The 22,542-nt window shown below is 29.9% G+C and overlaps 1 protein-coding gene across 7 annotated transcripts in view; it reads right to left on the reverse strand.

The window, feature by feature from the left end:
• Positions 1 to 15: 15 nt before the first annotated feature.
• The window catches only part of LOC130448195 (uncharacterized), a 45,631-nt gene continuing 23,104 nt past the window's right edge, over positions 16 to 22,542 (reverse strand). For 4 of the 7 annotated variants that reach the window (XM_056785455.1, XM_056785452.1, XM_056785450.1 and 1 more), the window contains exons 2-3: positions 952 to 1,086; positions 19 to 853 (exon numbers count right to left, since the gene is read on the reverse strand). In XM_056785455.1, the coding sequence (XP_056641433.1) occupies positions 708 to 853; positions 952 to 1,086 (281 nt within the window). In that variant the 3' untranslated portion in view covers positions 19 to 707. Of the gene's footprint in view, positions 854 to 951; positions 1,087 to 2,411; positions 2,606 to 10,846; positions 11,478 to 22,542 lie in introns of those variants that run through there. The other 3 variants (XM_056785456.1, XM_056785451.1, XM_056785453.1) reach the window with 3 other exon arrangements.

Here is a 22,542-nt window from a genome sequence, read left to right on the forward strand (position 1 = left end):
ATTGTAGAAATAAAATACTTGATATCTAAAAGATTTATTATAATTATAAATACTTTCCAGGTATATGCAGTGGTTTGCATGTACACAATAAAATCTAACTGGTCAGTCTGATTAAATCTGTATAAAATGAGATTTTATTAATAAACTTACTACATGTACAGCCTACCTATTTACACTAAAAAAAATACGTTTTGAATTCAATGTTATAATACACGGATCACAGTAATTCATTTCAGATATTGTAAATGTAAATAAAAACAAAATACAACGTGACTATAATAAATTAATGAAACAATGTTTGACTTTGAAAGACTGCCCCTAACAGAACAAACTTTTTTTCGTGATGTAAGTGTGATTATAGATTATATATTGTGAATATATTTTCCGGAAGATGGTTTCGAGTATGTTCTACTCAAAATTTGATTTTTAGAAATATCTACACATTCATATTTAATATCTTATCATCTAAATCACAGTATATAATTAATTAGAATAATAATTATTGGAATTTGTTACCGTCTTAATTAATCCGGTCGAATTACTGATTGCTAAAGCTGGTTATACACTAAACGGTTAATCTGATTGTGTGAAACGTTCTTTTGTAATGAATTAGAGCATTATAGACGATATTTAGGATATTAATTAAAATAATTTTTTGAGCTACTCTATTTTTTGAGCATTTTTATTATCTACAGAATTGTTTGGAATTACTGCGACGTTGTTGTTGTTGTTGTTGTTGGCGGTACAACAATTACAGCGTGAGACGGTGGAGGAGGAGGTGGTAATTCTGATGTAGAGGTACCACCGTTATTTTGTAGACCTGCTTTCATAACTTCATCGTATGAGGGGGGTGCTAAAAAATAAATGAACAATTATTATTATTAAACGTAAAACAACTTTCGTATAATCGAAACTTAATGATGATTAGTGAATTGAGGTGATCGTATTTACCGTCATCATACGCAGATTTGTTCATTTGATTCATTAACGTGATGTGGTCTAAAGATAAATGGGCATTATGTGTCGGCCATTGCTCTTGATTCTGTACTTGACTACTTATATTGTAAATATCTTCCTGTTGGTGAGCTGTAACAAGAGAAAAACGTTCTTATTAACTATAAACAATCCAATTATACAGGGTGTCCCGCGTAAGAACGGACGCATAACAGATATAGGGCCCTGAATTTCGAAAAAAAAAAGTTTTTTATCGGTCAGTTGATTTGAAAAATTTAATTTTTATATCGTGAATTATTTAATTCTAAAACTTTTTTTACTCTTGTCATTTTTCATAAAAGTTTGTCATTTAAAAAAAAAAGTCGAATAACTAAAGACATGTTTTTCTACAATGTTATTTATAAAAAAACTTCTGTGAAATTTTATCTTCTTCTACTTACTATTACTTAAATTCCTTAAAGTTTTTTACAGTGAAACATTTTTGGTATATTTAAGTTGAGAGGTTGCATAGAAATTTATTTTTTTTTGAAATTTTTGACCCTACTTTGAGACCCTTGGTATAGAGATAAACCGCCATCAAACGTTATATTTTGAATTTTCTTATAAGCTTCTGATTGGTTTCTATTCTTAATCCCGTGACGGGACACCCTGTATAAACGGTAAAGTATAGTACATAATATTTTCATGTGGAATTAGTAAACGTATAAAGAGTTGCATACTTTTCAGGAGTGATTCATAGAATGAATATAATAACTATTAGAGATGAAAGATAACAGTTAACCTACGATTAACGTTATTTTGAAAATATTTTTTGTTACATTGATTTATAATAAACATTTCGTATAGGTTAATCCATTGTTTGAACTATTTACAATTCAAAATACAATGATAAGAATGTTATTGTTTACTTAAATTTTTATTAAATTCAGTATAAAGCTGAAAATAATAGAGATAAAGCACGGTAATGTACATATTACAAATAAACTACAAATTACTAATATTTTGTTTTCGTGAAATTTCTAAATATAATTCAAATATTATAAGTTCAGAATGATAAAATAAAAACCTCGACTCAATCGACAGCAATATTAGTGAGTTAAACAAATCGTAAACTGTTTTAACATTATTAATATTATATTTTATTAATTTGAAACTTTGTAAACGTTGTAAATCATTATTCTGATGATAATAATATCCGAAACCAAAAAAAATTAATCAAAACTTTGATTAATAAATGTAACCTTAGAAGTTCGCTTCTTGGTATGAACCGTGTAACGCCCTCTATGGGAATCAGATATAACAAGTTCATTGTGTAACTTCCTAGAGATGGGAGGGTTACATTTTTTTACCAACGATAGTTCCGATTATATTTTATATCTAATTTAGGTTAGATTATACGATCTACGAACATATTTATTTTAATTAACGATAAAGAAAAATATTTTTTATCGACTTACAGATTAGACCTTTCTTTCTCAATTTGTACTGTATGTAAACATTGAACAAAAAGAAGCTAACGAAGATGAGCACCACCCAAATAACGGTAGACAACATGTTGGTTACATTTCTGTAGAACTTTTGATTCGATGAATAAAAAAAATGTCTTTTTATAATGTTTCGTGTTTTTCGCTTCATACATAATAATATACGTTTCTTATCTTTGTCTAGTTAATGTCGGATTAAATGATAATAGTACGTTGAAATAATTTGCGTTTTACAAATTGACAAATTAAAAGCAAGGCTGAAGTTGTAAAACAAAGGAGAGGTGGGGATAGACGGTATTTTCGTCCATGGAGGCGGAGGTGTTTCTAAATCATAATTTATCTCACATGACGACAGATCAACAAAAATTTCTATATTTTTTTGTCTCATTTTTGAAAACGTCTACTAAACAGTATGATTTATTATTATAGTCCAGTCAATTTATGATTGAATTATGAAACTCTTCAATAAGTGCCTAAATTGGGGAAAAATAGTCATTTTCGTAAACAAAAACGCAAATTAAATGGGAGAAAATACTCTTGTAATAAAATTGAGCAAGTTAATCGAAAGAGGGCGAAATTTTACTAAAGAAATTATGGAGGGTTAGCTTAACAACTGTCCGCTTGTAGACGGTAAATTATTATTTAAAATTTGACCAGAATGACGCTCCTGTCGGGCGAGATATCATATGATCGTTCAGTTCAGTCTTCCGTCCGTCGTATTTGAATGACCTCTCTCAAATAGAGTGAAGTATACATTGTTAAAAAATTTTAAATGAATAGAGTCGTTAATTAAATATTGGTATTCAAAATCTAAACTATTCACGTAATACAAAATAATTTTGTAAATATAATCTGGAAAAGCTACTAAAAGAAATGTATATGTTGCCATTATCGAACTTGGTATCTGTGCCACCAGAGGCGTCCGAGAAAATGACATATGACATATTCTTTTTTCCGTTATTAAATATCCGTGTAATATTTCTAGAAATAATGGAAGATAAATCTATTAAAAATTAATTGTATAAGGGAAAAAATTATTTATTATTCATATAAATAATTCATATAAACAACAAGCATATATATTTTGATAAATATCGATCAAATATAATGATTGTTAACCATGCGGGTACACTATAACCTCTTTCGAAACACGCCGGCTACATAAGAAACTAAAAATAGGTAAGCTTATGTCATTCAATAACTGATTAATTTTATTTAACATTTTTCACTATCACGAATTCTTCTGATTGATAAAAATTTTCAATAATGAATATTTATTTTATTTTGATTCTCCAATAGGCTAAATTCATGCGCACAAGCTTTTCACCACAACAACTGACTTTCAATATTTCCGATGACCAAATAGTCCGGTCAAATTAGATCAAAAAATAAGAATGCAGCTACATAAATTCTCATCGAGATGAAAATCAGTAAAATTGTTTAAAATATAATTAAAAGTGAAATTTGAAAGTTTCCCATCATTTCCATGCATGGAAAAAATTTTATTCAAGGTCAAAGTTCAAAAAAATGAGTTTATCGCGATTATCAGCAAAACGGTGAGTTTTATCATGAAAATACCTTAGACGAAAATTGTAGATCATAAAATTATCTACAAAAAACGTATTAATACTTTTTTTTCTATGAGCTACCGTTTCTGAGATATAAGATATAACGATTCATTATAACTTTCACAACTTTTTAAATCGTTATATCTCAGAAACAGTGGCTTGTAGGAAAAAAACTATTAATACATTTTTTGTAGATAATTTTATGATCTACAATTTTTATCTAAGGTAATTTTATGATAAAACTTACCGTTTTACTGAAAACTGCGAAAAACTCAGTTTTTTGACCTTTGACCTTGAACAAATTTTTTTCCATACACTTAAATGATAGGGAGCATTCAAATACTATGTTCAATTTTATTTTAAACAATTTAACTGATTTTCAGCTTGTTGGGAGTTTACGTAACTTTGAATATCTAAATTTAAAATGAACATGTTTTTTTTATGAAACATACTGATTCACGTCAAAATGGAAATTTCAATCACGAATAACTTGAAAACGATGAAACTTACGAATTTTTTCAATTTTTTTGCAAGTCCTATAACCGATGCTAATATACAGGGTATATTCGGTTCCCAATACCTCTTTTTTTCGACAAATTATAACAATGTGAAAAGACATGTTGATAGACGCATGCGCGGAAGAGTTTCTGTGAAAAAAATATACAAATGCATCATTTTTATCTGAAAACCTAACCTAACCTAACAAAAATCACTAAATTTTCTTTTTATCTATTGATTTTTTCGCGAAACTAATGCATTTGGGTACTTTTTTCACAGAGATAGAGAGAGACAAAGATAGATCAATCGAACAAAGTTATCCACGGTTCGATATCTGTCAACCTTCCTGACATAATGGCCACTTCCGGTATATCCGGAAATAAATGTTTCACCATTAAAAAATCTCGTATTTTTTAAAAGGAAACTAAACAAAGTACCACTGTACAATATAGCACTTGTTATGTTTAAAACAACAACCGAAATCGCTTTATAAGTTGAAAATAAACTTGTCATGAACTAATAAATTGACAGAAAACAGAATAAACTTGTTGGCGAACGCTATGCGTCGAATGCGACGTTTATGAACCTTATCGTTACCTCTTAGGTATAAAAATAAATCATTTTATTTAACTGAGTGTTACACGTGTCCTTGTCCTTGTCCTTCAGGTGCTCTAGTTTCAACAGAACAGTGCATTTCATATTTATTTGGCGGTAGTCCAATATCTGTATTACCTCAGATTAATACAGCATCATTTGTTGTTATAAGGAAGTTGTTATAGTCCGGGAGCCAGCAACGGAAAGTTACTCTTAAGAGATAATTAGTAGAATGCATCAGAAAAGTATTTTGTCAATCTTGTTTGTTATTGAGTCATCTATATAAGCTTTAAGGTTATGCAAAATCATCGAAGTGAAACTGTCAACTGTCAACATTAAAGTTGTCTACTCCAGAGCGTCCCGAAAGTGTTTTGCAGTACGGAACTGTCACTTTCACTACATGGAACATTCAAAACGCAACTTTCGATATGTAAATGAATACAGAACGTCAAGTGTCACCTCGAACATTTATATTTATACAGATTTCCTATCAAATGAAAATTTTATTGATTTACTGATATATCGTCAGCTGATACTTTTGAAATTATTACGTAGGAATTAAGTAGAAGCATCAGTTAAACTGAATACACTGTTTACATCAATACTACACCAACAATCACAATTACACTGTCTGATACGCGTTTCGATAACCTAGTTAACGTCTTCAGTGATTGAAGGTAAACAGTTTATCTATGGGTCATTTTATTAATGAGACAGTTGATGAAGAAATATATTTAGACTGTTTAAGAAACGAATTGCCACTTCTATTGAAAATCATAACCTTAATCATACGTCGTGGCAGGTTTTTACAACATGATGGTTGCCAAGTACATTATTCCATATATGTTTGGGATGTTTTTCGTGATTTACAGCAAAACGACGAGTTTTATCAAAAAATACCTCAGACAAAAATTGTAGATCATGAAATTATCTACAAAAAACGTATCAATACTTTTTTTTGTACGAGTCACCGTTTTTGAGATATAATGTTGTAAAAGCTGTAATCATCATAATATTATGTCCACGTTTCCAGGTGGTGTATTTAACGTGGTTTTTCCAGAAGGCCTATTCCACGGGCTTATATCGATCATGTTTATTTTGAAATTATTACAAAATAATGGAAATTAGCATCGTAAAAGCGATTTAAATTGAAATAAAGTTGTGAAATTACACTGATACGCGTTTCGATAACCAAGTTATCGTCTTCAGAGTCTGAAGGTAAAAAAAATCGGTAAAATTGTTTAAAATATAATTAAAAGTGAAATTTGAAAGTTTTCCATCAATCCAATTTGAAAAAAAAAAGTTATTCAAGGTCAAAGACGAAAAAAGAGTTTTTCGCGATTTTCAGCGAAACGGTAAGTTTTATCAAAAAAATACTTCAGACGAAAATTGTAGATCATAAAATTATCTACAAAAAACGTATCAATACTTTTTTTCTACGAGTCATCGTTTTCGAGATATAAGGTTGTAAAAGCTGTAATCATAATATTATGTACACGAGTTTATTGCAATCATGTTTAATTTAAAATTATTACAAAATAAAGGAAATTAGCATCATAAAAGCGATTTAAATTAAAAAAAAGTTGTGAAATTACACTGTCTGATACGCGTTTCGATAACCAAGTTATCGTCTTCAGAGTCAGAAGGTAAACAGTTTATCTATGGGTCATTTTATTAATGAGACAGTTGATGAAGAAATATATTTAGACTGTTTAAGAAACGAATTGCCACTTCTATTGAAAATTATACCCTTAATCATACGTCGTAGCAGGTTTTTACAACATGATGGTTGCCAAGTACATTATTCCATATATGTTTGGGATGTTTTTCGTGATTTTCAGCGAAACGGTAAGTTTTATCGAAAAAATACTTTAGACGAAAATTGTAGATCCTAAAATTATCTACAAAAAACGTATCAATACTTTTTTTCCTATGAGCTACCGTTTCTGAGATATAAGGTTGTAAAAGCTGTAATCATAATATTATGTACACGAGTTTATTGCAATCATGTTTAATTTGAAATTATATAATTATATAAATAATAGAAATTGGCATCGTAAAAGCGATTTAAATTAAAAAAAAAGTTGTGAAATTACACCGTCTGATACGCGTTTCGATAACCAAGTTATCGTCTTCAGAGTCGGAAGGTAAACAGTTTATCTATGGGTCATTTTATTAATGAGACAGTTGATGAAGAAATATATTTAGACTTTTTAAGGAACGAATTGCCACTTCTATTGAAAATTATACCCTTAATCATTCGTCGTGGCAGGTTTTTACAACATGATGGTTGCCAAGTACATTATTCCATATATGTTTGGGATGTTTTTCGTGATTTACAGCAAAACGACGAGTTTTATCAAAAAATACCTCAGACAAAAATTGTAGATCATGAAATTATCTACAAAAAACGTATCAATACTTTTTTTTGTACGAGTCACCGTTTTTGAGATATAATGTTGTAAAAGCTGTAATCATCATAATATTATGTCCACGTTTCCAGGTGGTGTATTTAACGTGGTTTTTCTAGAAGGCCTATTCCACGGGCTTATATCGATCATGTTTATTTTGAAATTATTACAAAATAATGGAAATTAGCATCGTAAAAGCGATTTAAATTGAAATAAAGTTGTGAAATTACACTGATACGCGTTTCGATAACCAAGTTATCGTCTTCAGAGTCTGAAGGTAAAAAAAATCGGTAAAATTGCTTAAAATATAATTAAAAGTGAAATTTGAAAGTTTCCCACCATTCCCATTTGGGAAAAAAAATGTTATTCAAGGTCAAAGACGAAAAAAAAAGAGTTTTTGGCGATTTTCAGCGAAACGGTAAGTTTTATCGAAAAAATACTTCAGACGAAAATTGTAGATCATAAAATTATCTACAAAAAACGTATCAATACTTTTTTTCCTATGAGCTACCGTTTCTGAGATATAAGGTTGTAAAAGCTGTAATCATAATATTATGTACACGAGTTTATTGCAATCATGTTTAATTTAAAATTATTACAAAATAAAGGAAATTAGCATCATAAAAGCGATTTAAATTAAAAAAAAGTTGTGAAATTACACTGTCTGATACGCGTTTCGATAACCAAGTTATCGTCTTCAGAGTCAGAAGGTAAACAGTTTATCTATGGGTCATTTTATTAATGAGACAGTTGATGAAGAAATATATTTAGACTGTTTAAGAAACGAATTGCCACTTCTATTGAAAATTATACCCTTAATCATACGTCGTGGCAGGTTTTTACAACATGATGGTTGCCAAGTACATTATTCCATATATGTTTGGGATGTTTTTCGTGATTTTCAGCGAAACGGTAAGTTTTATCAAAAAAATACTTCAGACGAAAATTGTAGATCCTAAAATTATCTACAAAAAACGTATCAATACTTTTTTTCCTATGAGCTACCGTTTCTGAGATATAAGGTTGTAAATGCTGTAATCATAATATTATGTACACGAGTTGTAATTTTCAAATTGTAGCCTCGTTGGAATCAAACGGATCCTCCACTGTTAGTGATTCAATATTAGAGCCTTGACAAGGTGTACAAAACTTTTTGCAACCACATTTAGCCCTACATCCCTTACGCAGTTGTAAAAAATTGTGTTCAGCAGTGAAATTAAAGTTTGAACGGGCTCTAACGTTTTGTTGACCAGCTCCAGCCCCAATCTGTAGGGTCTAGCTGATAACCAAGCCACACTTGAACTTGTTAATATGCCCGAAAAAGATGTTGATGAGCAGCAACTGAGGTTGGAGAAAAACAAGCCAATTGAAATTATATTTTTTTACTTTTAGTATTTTTAACTAAACATGTATATATCTATTACTTATATAAGCAGGTAGTTTTTTTTGGAGCTCCCTATATAAAAAGAAGAAAGCGAATACTGTTGGTAAATAACTTTTTGTCCAGTTGAATTATTGTTTTTAAAAACTTTGCACTTTGAACTAAATCTTGTTTTTCAAACATTTTCAAAATTGTTTTTTTACCTATCCTGTAAAATGCAGATTTTATCACTTTCCAAAAGTAGATAAACTTTTTGATAAATAGATTTATGTTGAGTTCTTCCTGCTTTTAAGAAGAAAATAGTTTTTTCAGTTGGAGTTGCATTTTTTTGTGGATTACAATTTTTCGATTCGTTATATCTCGGAAACGATAACTCGTAGAAAAAAAAGTATTAATACGTTTTTTGTAGATAATTTTATGATCTACAATTTTCGTCTCAAGTATTTTTTTGATAAAACTTACCGTTTCGCTGAAAATCGCGAAAAACTCTTTTTTCGTCTTTGACCTTGAATAACTTTTTTTTTCTCAAATGTGAATGATGGAAAACTTTCAAATTTCACTTTTAATTATATTTTAAACAATTTTACCGACTTTTTTTACCTTCAGACTCTGAAGATGATAATTTGGTTATCGAAACGCGTATCAGACAGTGTAATTTCACAACTTTTTTTTTTATTTGAATCGCTTTTACGATGCTAATTTCCATTATTTTGTAATAATTTCTAATGAGACATAATCGCAATAAGCCTTCTGGGGAAACCACGTTAAATACACTACCTGGAAACGTGTACATAATATTATGATGATTACAGCTTTTACAACATTATATCTCAAAAACGGTGACTCGTACAAAAAAAGTATTCATACGTTTTTTGTAGATAATTTCATGATCTACAATTTTTGTCTGAGGTATTTTTTTGATAAAACTTACCGTTTTGCTGCAAATCACGAAAAACATCCCAAACATATATGGAATAATGTACTTGGCAACCATCATGTTGTAAAAACCTGCCACGACGAATGATTAAGGGTATGATTTTCAAAAGAAGTGGCAATTCGTTTCTTAAAAAGTCTAAATATATTTCTTCATCAATAAAATGACCCATAGATAAACTGTTTACCTTCTGACTCTGAAGACGATAACTTGGTTATCGAAACGCGTATCAGACAGTGTAATTTCACAACTTTTTTTTTAATTTTAATCGCTTTTACGATGCCAATTTCTATTATTTATATAATTATATAATTTCAAATTAAACATGATTGCAATAAACTCGTGTACATAATATTATGATTACAGCTTTTAAAACCTTATATCTCAGAAACGGTAGCTCATAGGAAAAAAAGTATTAATACATTTCTTGTAGATAATTTTATGATCTACAATTTTCGTCTTAAGTATTTTTTCGATAAAACTTACCGTTTCGCTGAAAATCGCGAAAAACTATTTTTTTCGTTTTTGACCTTGAATAACATTTTTTTTCTCAAATGGAATTGATGGGAAACTTTCAAATTTCACTTTTGATTATATTTTAAACAATTTTACCGATTTTTAGCTTGACGGGAATTTATTTAGCTTCACTCTTATTTTTTGGTCTAATTTCACCGGACTATTGTCATATATCAAAACAAATCGAATTCGAAACATTGGATGTTGAGTAAGAATTGACGAATATCAAACTTGTAGGTTAGGTTGATTCAGTGACATTTAGGTAGATGTTAAAACTTTAAACATATTTTCCAAGCACCTACCGCCATCTCTAGGTCATACCAGGTGTTAGCGTAACCATCCTCGGTTTTGCTTTATCCTCGTCGCCTCGGGTTGTACTTATTGAAATTAAATCGAGTTACAATTGCTCGATTATCTCGATTAGAATCGCAATAACCGTAGATACGACACACTCTTAGATTTAAGACATATGTTAACTAAAGCGATCATAGTAAAAGAAGAATTACCTGTCATTTTTTGATGTCTACAATGTTCCATACCTTTACAACACAAGACACAACTTAGATAAGCCAAACCGGCGCCGATTCCCGCAGCTAAAGCACTTACAGCCATTCTTATAAATTCACGCAACACACACTGTAGATATTGACAAATACTGGATTTGATCGGGCACGTCCACACTTGAGGAAAAAATTCACCGATGACAGAGTATCTAATTATTAATAAATTGATTGTAATAAAAATAAAATCGTTATCTTATCAAAAAACGAACAGCTATTTCTGCACACGATTTTTCGAATTTATTCACGCACATTTCGAAACGATTTATCACGAATATATATTTTTTTTTGTCCTAAATCTATTTGTATATTTGGCAGCAATATTATAACTTTTTCCGACGTCGCCGAACTCGATATTTCACTGGCCGAAGTTAAACTGATAAACAGAATAATTTGGAATTGAATGAATTGGTTCAATAAACAAGGAAATTCCTTTTTTATCGCTAATAATGCGTAGTGACTCAGTAATTGATTAATAAATATGCAAAAAACTATTTCAATCACAATAAAACAATAAAATCCATTAGAAAAATTTGTCTTTCTTATCAATATCTATTGTCAGACTTTAACAATTTTGTTTTTATGTCTCGCTTTGCGCTGTTGCCAGCTCGTACCGAATATTTTCCCAATTTTAGTGTTAAATTAACCATTAATCAATATTTCATAAATATGAATAAAAAATAATTCACAGTCAGTCCACGTGGACTCATCATCTCCACTATTTACCAACGAAAACATCGAATCGTAAATATAAATGCATTTCCATTGACCGAAGTTGTCGGAAGGCGTATGTACACGATTTTTTTTGAAATATCCCTGCGATAAGCAGTGGCGCGGCCTAGTGAGATTTATTCAATTCATAAATTACGATATTTGCGTCAATTAAAAGACTATCGAAGTTCTAATAAACACATAATTTACTTAGATGAAACATGGTTTTGATAGTCACGGTGTAGTAAGGTTGACAATACTACAAATTCCTGTTTTGAATTGATTTCGTGCCTAATACTTTATTAATAACTGCTAAAAAAATGAACAACTGTGAAGCTGAACCATTAATCAATATTTCATAAATATGAATAAAAAATAATGTCTACTCCCGTATAGAATACACAGTCAGTCCACGTGGACTTATCATCTCCACTATTTACCAAGGAAAACATCGAATCGTATTAATAAATGCATTTCCATTGGCCGAAACTGTCGGAAGACGTATGTACACGATTTTTTTGAAATATCCCTGCGATAAGCAGTGGCGCGGCCTAGTGAGATTTATTCAATTCATAAATTACGATATTTGCGTCAATTAAAAGACTATCGAAGTTCTAATAGACACCATTAACTTAGATGAAACATGGTTTTGATAGTCACGATGTAGTAAGGTTGACAATACTACAAATTCCTGTTTTGAATTGATTTCGGGCCTAATACTTTATTAATAACTGCTAAAAAAATGAACAACTGTGAAGCTGAACCATTAATCAATATTTCATAAATATGAATAAAAAATAATGTCTACTCCCGTATAGAATACACAGTCAGTCCACGTGGACTCATCATCTCCACTATTTACCAAGGAAAACATCGAATCGTATTAATAAATGCATTTCCATTGGCCGAAACTGTCGGAAGGCGTATGTACACGATTTTTTTTGAAATATCCCTGCGATAAGCAGTGGCGCGGCCTAGTGAGATTTATTCAATTCATAAATTACGATATTTGCGTCAATTAAAAGACTATCGAAGTTCTAATAGACACCATTAACTTAGATGAAACATGGTTTTGATAGTCACGGTGTAGTAAGGTTGACAATACTACAAATTCCTGTTTTGAATTGATTTCGTGCCTAATACTTTATTAATAACTGCTAAAAAAATGAACAACTGTGAAGCTGAACCATTAATCAATATTTCATAAATATGAATAAAAAATAATGTTTACTCCCCGTATAGATTTCACAGTCAGTCCACGTGGACTCATCATCTCCACTATTTACCAAGGAAAACATCGAATCGTAAATATAAATGCATTTCCATTGGCCGAAACTGTCGGAAGGCGTATGTACACGATTTTTTTTGAAATATCCCTGCGATAAGCAGTGGCGCGGCATAGTGAGATTTATTCAATTCATAAATTACGATATTTGCGTCAATTAAAACACTATCGAAGTTTTAATAAACACATAATTTACTTAGATGAAACATGGTTTTGATAGTCACGGTGTAGTAAGGTTGACAATACTACAAATTCCTGTTTTGAATTGATTTCGTGCCTAATACTTTATTAATAACTGCTAAAAAAATGAACAACTGTGAAGCTGAACCATTAATCAATATTTCATAAATATGAATAAAAAATAATGTCTACTCCCGTATAGAATACACAGTCAGTCCACGTGGACTTATCATCTCCACTATTTACCAAGGAAAACATCGAATCGTATTAATAAATGCATTTCCATTGGCCGAAACTGTCGGAAGGCGTATGTACACGATTTTTTTTGAAATATCCCTGCGATAAGCAGTGGCGCGGCCTAGTGAGATTTATTCAATTCATAAATTACGATATTTGCGTCAATTAAAAGACTATCGAAGTTCTAATAGACACCATTAACTTAGATGAAACATGGTTTTGATAGTCACGATGTAGTAAGGTTGACAATACTACAAATTCCTGTTTTGAATTGATTTCGGGCCTAATACTTTATTAATAACTGCTAAAAAAATGAACAACTGTGAAGCTGAACCATTAATCAATATTTCATAAATATGAATAAAAAATAATGTTTACTCCCCGTATAGAATTCACAGTCAGTCCACGTGGACTCATCATCTCCACTATTTACCAAGGAAAACATCGAATCGTATTAATAAATGCATTTCCATTGGCCGAAACTGTCGGAAGGCGTATGTACACGATTTTTTTTGAAATATCCCTGCGATAAGCAGTGGCGCGGCCTAGTGAGATTTATTCAATTCATAAATTACGATATTTGCGTCAATTAAAAGACTATCGAAGTTCTAATAGACACCATTAACTTAGATGAAACATGGTTTTGATAGTAACGATGTAGTGAGGTTGACAATACTACAAATTCCTGTTTTGAATTGATTAAAAACTGGTTGTGGTTGGTGGATAACATTAAATGCAGAAAAATAGCTTATTTGGGACACTTAGTATCTTCCAGTTGATTAGGTTTCAAGGGAATTCGATACGGCACGCTAAGAAGAAGAACTCGTAAAGAAAAATCTAGCAGCAGACCACCAAGACCTTTGGAAAAGCTGTATTGAACAAGTTATCAAAGAAGAAGATGAATAAAGAACGAATGGTGTACAAAAAGGGATCAGTACACGTCTGGTAGCCCGTTTAAACCAACCGCCCTTACAGGCAAGTACGTTTTACTCGTCTATTTACGTTTTATGATTTAAAATTCGGTTGTAGCAAGTTAACGAGATAAAATAATGATTCGATTGCATCAGCACTTTCCATAGATTTAATTTAAAATTTGTTTATTTCATTATCGAATAGTTATAACAAAAAATAAGAAGTTCTGAGTTCGTTTTGACAATTCCGAATCTTTTATTTTATCGTGACCAGTCTTTTTAATACCATATGAAAAATATTTCAATTTATAAATAATAAATTTACTAATAACACGATAAATATAATTAGATTAAATTTATTTTGTTTTTATTTTTGGAAAAAATATCATCGGAGACAACAAATTTTCATAAATAAAACGATAATTTAAAAAGGTTGATTTAGTAGTTCAAAGGACAAAAATACTCTGCTCCTAATTGAGATATGAGCAAGAACTCTCGCTATATAAATTAGATAATATCATTAAATTCATCATTTAATTACAATTTGTGATAATTTTCTTCGGAATGTTTCTTTATGACAAACCGTTTACTCGGCAAGTACAACGATCTAAAAATCTAAATATCTTCTAAACCATAAATTTTATCGAGTTAAAAAAAAGAAAAAACAAAAATTGCTATCTTTAGATTGTACAGGTTGTCCCCGTGAAAGTTACGGATTGTTAAACATTATTTTCATGTCATCATAGTCCAGCGGTCGTGTCGAAAATATTGTGGTCTCCTGGACAAAATTAGAAAGTTAATGAAATTTTGGGGGATTGTTTGGGGGTGTATAGGAAAGTTAAATCCAAGTTTTCGAATAAATCTAGCCTGTTCTCGAATGGGGGTGGCCGAAAAACCACGATTTTTTCGGACTTGTTTCAGTTTTTGGCTTATAACTCCCAAACTGTGCATCCTACAGCAAAAGATATTATACACTTTTTTAAAGTAGATGAGAATCGCTATCGTTTAAGACCAACCGCAGCTCTGTAGGTCTAATAGTTCCCGAGATACGGCTGTTTAAAATTTGCCATTTTTTTCCAAAAATTTTAAAATTTATGTTTTGGCCGTCATTTGCACGAAATATTGGCTAAATTATTGATCCTATGAGGAAGTTATGATTTTTTCTTTTATTGCGTCAATAAAAAATTCAACGTTCAGATTTTCCATGGTATTTCTTAATACATCAACAGAACTCTGCAAACTGAATGTTCAAAATGACAACGACAAACGATAATAGACGCGCTGCATAAAAGCACCAATTGAAATCGATGTACTTTTGAAACGCTTGTCGCGACGCGTTTTGTAATTCCACGCGACAGAATTTTAGAACGCGGCGAGCGCTCTAAAAGCGCACATTTAAGAACGTGCTTTTAGAAAACGCCGCGTTTTTTGTCGCTGGTCGCGGGGCGATAAAAAACGCGTGCATAAAATATACATAAAATTGTTACCTGAAAACTGAAATTTGCTTCAGTGATGGGAATTATGGACTGGAACATGATATTTCATGGAAATTTATGAGAATTAAGGACTGGATAATGATATTTCATGGAAATTTAAGAGAATTATGGACTGGAACATGATATTTCATGGAAATTTATGAGAATTATGGACTGGATAATGATATTTCATGGAAATTGATGAGAATTATGGACTGGAACATGATATTTCATGGAAATTTAAGAGACTTATGGACTGGATAATGATATTTCATGGAAATTTATGAGAATTATGGACTGGATAATGATATTTCATGGAAATTTATGAGAATTATGGACTGGATAATGATATTTCATGGAAATTTAAGAGAATTATGGACTGGATAATGATATTTCATGGAAATTTAAGAGAATTATGGACTGGAACATGATATTTCATGGAAATTGATGAGAATTATGGACTGGATAATGATATTTCATGGAAATTTATGAGAATTATGGACTGGAACATGATATTTCATGGAAATTGATGAGAATTATGGACTGGAATATGATTTTTCATGAAAATTGATGAGAATTATGGACTGGAACATGATATTTCATGGAAATTTATGAGAATTAAGGACTGGAATATGATATTTCATGGAAATTTAAGAGAATTATGGACTGGAACATGATATTTCACGGAAATTTATGAGAATTATGGACTGAATAATGATATTTCATGGAAATTTATGAGAATTATGGACTGGAACATGATATTTCATGGAAATTGATGAGAATTATGGACTGGAATATGATTTTTCATGGAAATTTATGAGAATTATGGACTGGATAATGATATTTCATGGAAATTGATGAGAATTATGGACTGGATAATGATATTTCATGGAAATTTATGAGAATTATGGACTGGAATATGATTTTTCATGGAAATTTATGAGAATTATGGACTGGATAATGATATTTCATGGAAATTTAAGAGAATTATGGACTGGATAATGATATTTCATGGAAATTTAAGAGAATTATGGACTGGAACATGATATTTCATGGAAATTTATGAGAATTATGGACTGGAACATGATATTTCATGGAAATTTATGAGAATTATGGACTGGAACATGATATTTCATGAAAATTTATGAGAATTATGGACTGGAACATGATATTTCATGGAAATTTATGAGAATTATGGACTGGATAATGATATTTCATGGAAATTTAAGAGAATTATGGACTGGAACATGATATTTCATGGAAATTTATGAGAATTAAGGACTGGAATATGATATTTCATGGAAATTTAAGAGAATTATGGACTGGAACATGATATTTCACGGAAATTTATGAGAATTATGGACTGAATAATGATATTTCATGGAAATTTATGAGAATTATGGACTGGAATATGATATTTCATGGAAATTTATGAGAATTATGGACTGGAATATGATTTTTCATGGAAATTTATGAGAATTAAGGACTGAATAATGATATTTCATGGAAATTTAAGAGAATTATGGACTGGATAATGATATTTCATGAAAATTGAGGAGAATTATGGACTGGAACATGATATTTCATGGAAATTTAAGAGACTTATGGACTGGATAATGATATTTCATGGAAATTTATGAGAATTATGGACTGGATAATGATATTTCACGGAAATTTATGAGAATTATGGACTGAATAATGATATTTCATGGAAATTGATGAGAATTATGGACTGGAACATGATATTTCATGGAAATTTAAGAGACTTATGGACTGGATAATGATATTTCATGGAAATTTATGAGAATTATGGACTGGATAATGATATTTCATGGAAATTTATGAGAATTATGGACTGGATAATGATATTTCATGGAAATTTAAGAGACTTATGGACTGGATAATGATATTTCATGGAAATTTAAGAGACTTATGGACTGGATAATGATATTTCATGGAAATTTAAGAGAATTATGGACTGGATAATGATATTTCATGAAAATTTATGAGAATTATGGACTGGAACATGATATTTCATGGAAATTTAAGAGACTTATGGACTGGATAATGATATTTCATGGAAATTTAAGAGAATTATGGACTGGATAATGATATTTCATGAAAATTGAGGAGAATTATGGACTGGAACATGATATTTCATGGAAATTTAAGAGACTTATGGACTGGATAATGATATTTCATGGAAATTTATGAGAATTATGGACTGGATAATGATATTTCACGGAAATTTATGAGAATTATGGACTGAATAATGATATTTCATGGAAATTGATGAGAATTATGGACTGGAACATGATATTTCATGGAAATTTAAGAGACTTATGGACTGGATAATGATATTTCATGGAAATTTATGAGAATTATGGACTGGATAATGATATTTCATGGAAATTTATGAGAATTATGGACTGGATAATGATATTTCATGGAAATTTAAGAGAATTATGGACTGGATAATGATATTTCATGGAAATTTAAGAGAATTATGGACTGGAACATGATATTTCATGGAAATTGATGAGAATTATGGACTGGATAATGATATTTCATGGAAATTTATGAGAATTATGGACTGGATAATGATATTTCATGGAAATTTAAGAGACTTATGGACTGGATAATGATATTTCATGGAAATTTAAGAGACTTATGGACTGGATAATGATATTTCATGGAAATTTATGAGAATTATGGACTGAATAATGATATTTCATGGAAATTTATGAGAATTATGGACTGGAACATGATATTTCATGGAAATTTAAGAGACTTATGGACTGGATAATGATATTTCATGGAAATTTAAGAGAATTATGGACTGGATAATGATATTTCATGAAAATTGAGGAGAATTATGGACTGGAACATGATATTTCATGGAAATTTAAGAGACTTATGGACTGGATAATGATATTTCATGGAAATTTATGAGAATTATGGACTGGATAATGATATTTCATGGAAATTTATGAGAATTATGGACTGGATAATGATATTTCATGGAAATTTAAGAGACTTATGGACTGGATAATGATATTTCATGGAAATTTAAGAGACTTATGGACTGGATAATGATATTTCATGGAAATTTATGAGAATTATGGACTGAATAATGATATTTCATGGAAATTTATGAGAATTATGGACTGGAACATGATATTTCATGGAAATTTAAGAGACTTATGGACTGGATAATGATATTTCATGGAAATTTAAGAGAATTATGGACTGGATAATGATATTTCATGAAAATTGAGGAGAATTATGGACTGGAACATGATATTTCATGGAAATTTAAGAGACTTATGGACTGGATAATGATATTTCATGGAAATTTATGAGAATTATGGACTGGATAATGATATTTCACGGAAATTTATGAGAATTATGGACTGAATAATGATATTTCATGGAAATTGATGAGAATTATGGACTGGAACATGATATTTCATGGAAATTTAAGAGACTTATGGACTGGATAATGATATTTCATGGAAATTTATGAGAATTATGGACTGGATAATGATATTTCATGGAAATTTATGAGAATTATGGACTGGATAATGATATTTCATGGAAATTTAAGAGAATTATGGACTGGATAATGATATTTCATGGAAATTTAAGAGAATTATGGACTGGAACATGATATTTCATGGAAATTGATGAGAATTATGGACTGGATAATGATATTTCATGGAAATTTATGAGAATTATGGACTGGAACATGATATTTCATGGAAATTGATGAGAATTATGGACTGGAATATGATTTTTCATGAAAATTGATGAGAATTATGGACTGGAACATGATATTTCATGGAAATTTATGAGAATTAAGGACTGGAATATGATATTTCATGGAAATTTAAGAGAATTATGGACTGGAACATGATATTTCACGGAAATTTATGAGAATTATGGACTGAATAATGATATTTCATGGAAATTTATGAGAATTATGGACTGGAACATGATATTTCATGGAAATTGATGAGAATTATGGACTGGAATATGATTTTTCATGGAAATTTATGAGAATTATGGACTGGATAATGATATTTCATGGAAATTGATGAGAATTATGGACTGGATAATGATATTTCATGGAAATTTATGAGAATTATGGACTGGAATATGATTTTTCATGGAAATTTATGAGAATTATGGACTGGATAATGATATTTCATGGAAATTTAAGAGAATTATGGACTGGATAATGATATTTCATGGAAATTTAAGAGAATTATGGACTGGAACATGATATTTCATGGAAATTTATGAGAATTATGGACTGGAACATGATATTTCATGGAAATTTATGAGAATTATGGACTGGAACATGATATTTCATGAAAATTTATGAGAATTATGGACTGGAACATGATATTTCATGGAAATTTATGAGAATTATGGACTGGATAATGATATTTCATGGAAATTTAAGAGAATTATGGACTGGAACATGATATTTCATGGAAATTTATGAGAATTAAGGACTGGAATATGATATTTCATGGAAATTTAAGAGAATTATGGACTGGAACATGATATTTCACGGAAATTTATGAGAATTATGGACTGAATAATGATATTTCATGGAAATTTATGAGAATTATGGACTGGAATATGATATTTCATGGAAATTTATGAGAATTATGGACTGGAATATGATTTTTCATGGAAATTTATGAGAATTAAGGACTGAATAATGATATTTCATGGAAATTTAAGAGAATTATGGACTGGATAATGATATTTCATGAAAATTGAGGAGAATTATGGACTGGAATATGATTTTTCATGGAAATTTATGAGAATTATGGACTGGATAATGATATTTCATGGAAATTGATGAGAATTATGGACTGGATAATGATATTTCATGGAAATTTATGAGAATTATGGACTGGAATATGATTTTTCATGGAAATTTATGAGAATTATGGACTGGATAATGATATTTCATGGAAATTGATGAGAATTATGGACTGGAACATGATATTTCATGGAAATTGATGAGAATTATGGACTGGAATATGATTTTTCATGGAAATTTATGAGAATTAAGGACTGAATAATGATATTTCATGGAAATTTAAGAGAATTATGGACTGGATAATGATATTTCATGAAAATTGAGGAGAATTATGGACTGGAACATGATATTTCACGGAAATTTATGAGAATTATGGACTGAATAATGATATTTCATGGAAATTTATGAGAATTATGGACTGGAACATGATATTTCATGGAAATTGATGAGAATTATGGACTGGAATATGATTTTTCATGGAAATTTATGAGAATTATGGACTGGATAATGATATTTCATGGAAATTGATGAGAATTATGGACTGGATAATGATATTTCATGGAAATTTATGAGAATTATGGACTGGAATATGATTTTTCATGGAAATTTATGAGAATTATGGACTGGATAATGATATTTCATGGAAATTTAAGAGAATTATGGACTGGATAATGATATTTCATGGAAATTTAAGAGAATTATGGACTGGAACATGATATTTCATGGAAATTTATGAGAATTATGGACTGGAACATGATATTTCATGGAAATTTATGAGAATTATGGACTGGAACATGATATTTCATGAAAATTTATGAGAATTATGGACTGGAACATGATATTTCATGGAAATTTATGAGAATTATGGACTGGATAATGATATTTCATGGAAATTTAAGAGAATTATGGACTGGAACATGATATTTCATGGAAATTTATGAGAATTAAGGACTGGAATATGATATTTCATGGAAATTTAAGAGAATTATGGACTGGAACATGATATTTCACGGAAATTTATGAGAATTATGGACTGAATAATGATATTTCATGGAAATTTATGAGAATTATGGACTGGAATATGATATTTCATGGAAATTGATGAGAATTATGGACTGGAACATGATATTTCATGGAAATTGATGAGAATTATGGACTGGAATATGATTTTTCATGGAAATTTATGAGAATTAAGGACTGAATAATGATATTTCATGGAAATTTAAGAGAATTATGGACTGGATAATGATATTTCATGAAAATTGAGGAGAATTATGGACTGGAATATGATTTTTCATGGAAATTTATGAGAATTATGGACTGGATAATGATATTTCATGGAAATTGATGAGAATTATGGACTGGATAATGATATTTCATGGAAATTTATGAGAATTATGGACTGGAATATGATTTTTCATGGAAATTTATGAGAATTATGGACTGGATAATGATATTTCATGGAAATTTAAGAGAATTATGGACTGGATAATGATATTTCACGGAAATTTAAGAGAATTATGGACTGGATCATGATATTTCATGGAAATTTATGAGAATTATGGACTGGAATATGATTTTTCATGGAAATTTATGAGAATTAAGGACTGAATAATGATATTTCATGGAAATTTAAGAGAATTATGGACTGGATAATGATATTTCATGAAAATTGAGGAGAATTATGGACTGGAATATGATTTTTCATGGAAATTTATGAGAATTATGGACTGGATAATGATATTTCATGGAAATTGATGAGAATTATGGACTGGATAATGATATTTCATGGAAATTTATGAGAATTATGGACTGGAATATGATTTTTCATGGAAATTTATGAGAATTATGGACTGGATAATGATATTTCATGGAAATTTAAGAGAATTATGGACTGGATAATGATATTTCATGGAAATTTAAGAGAATTATGGACTGGAACATGATATTTCATGGAAATTTATGAGAATTATGGACTGGAACATGATATTTCATGGAAATTT

Source organism: Diorhabda sublineata, chromosome 8, assembly GCF_026230105.1.
Source record: "Diorhabda sublineata isolate icDioSubl1.1 chromosome 8, icDioSubl1.1, whole genome shotgun sequence".
Lineage (NCBI taxonomy): Eukaryota > Metazoa > Arthropoda > Insecta > Coleoptera > Chrysomelidae > Diorhabda > Diorhabda sublineata.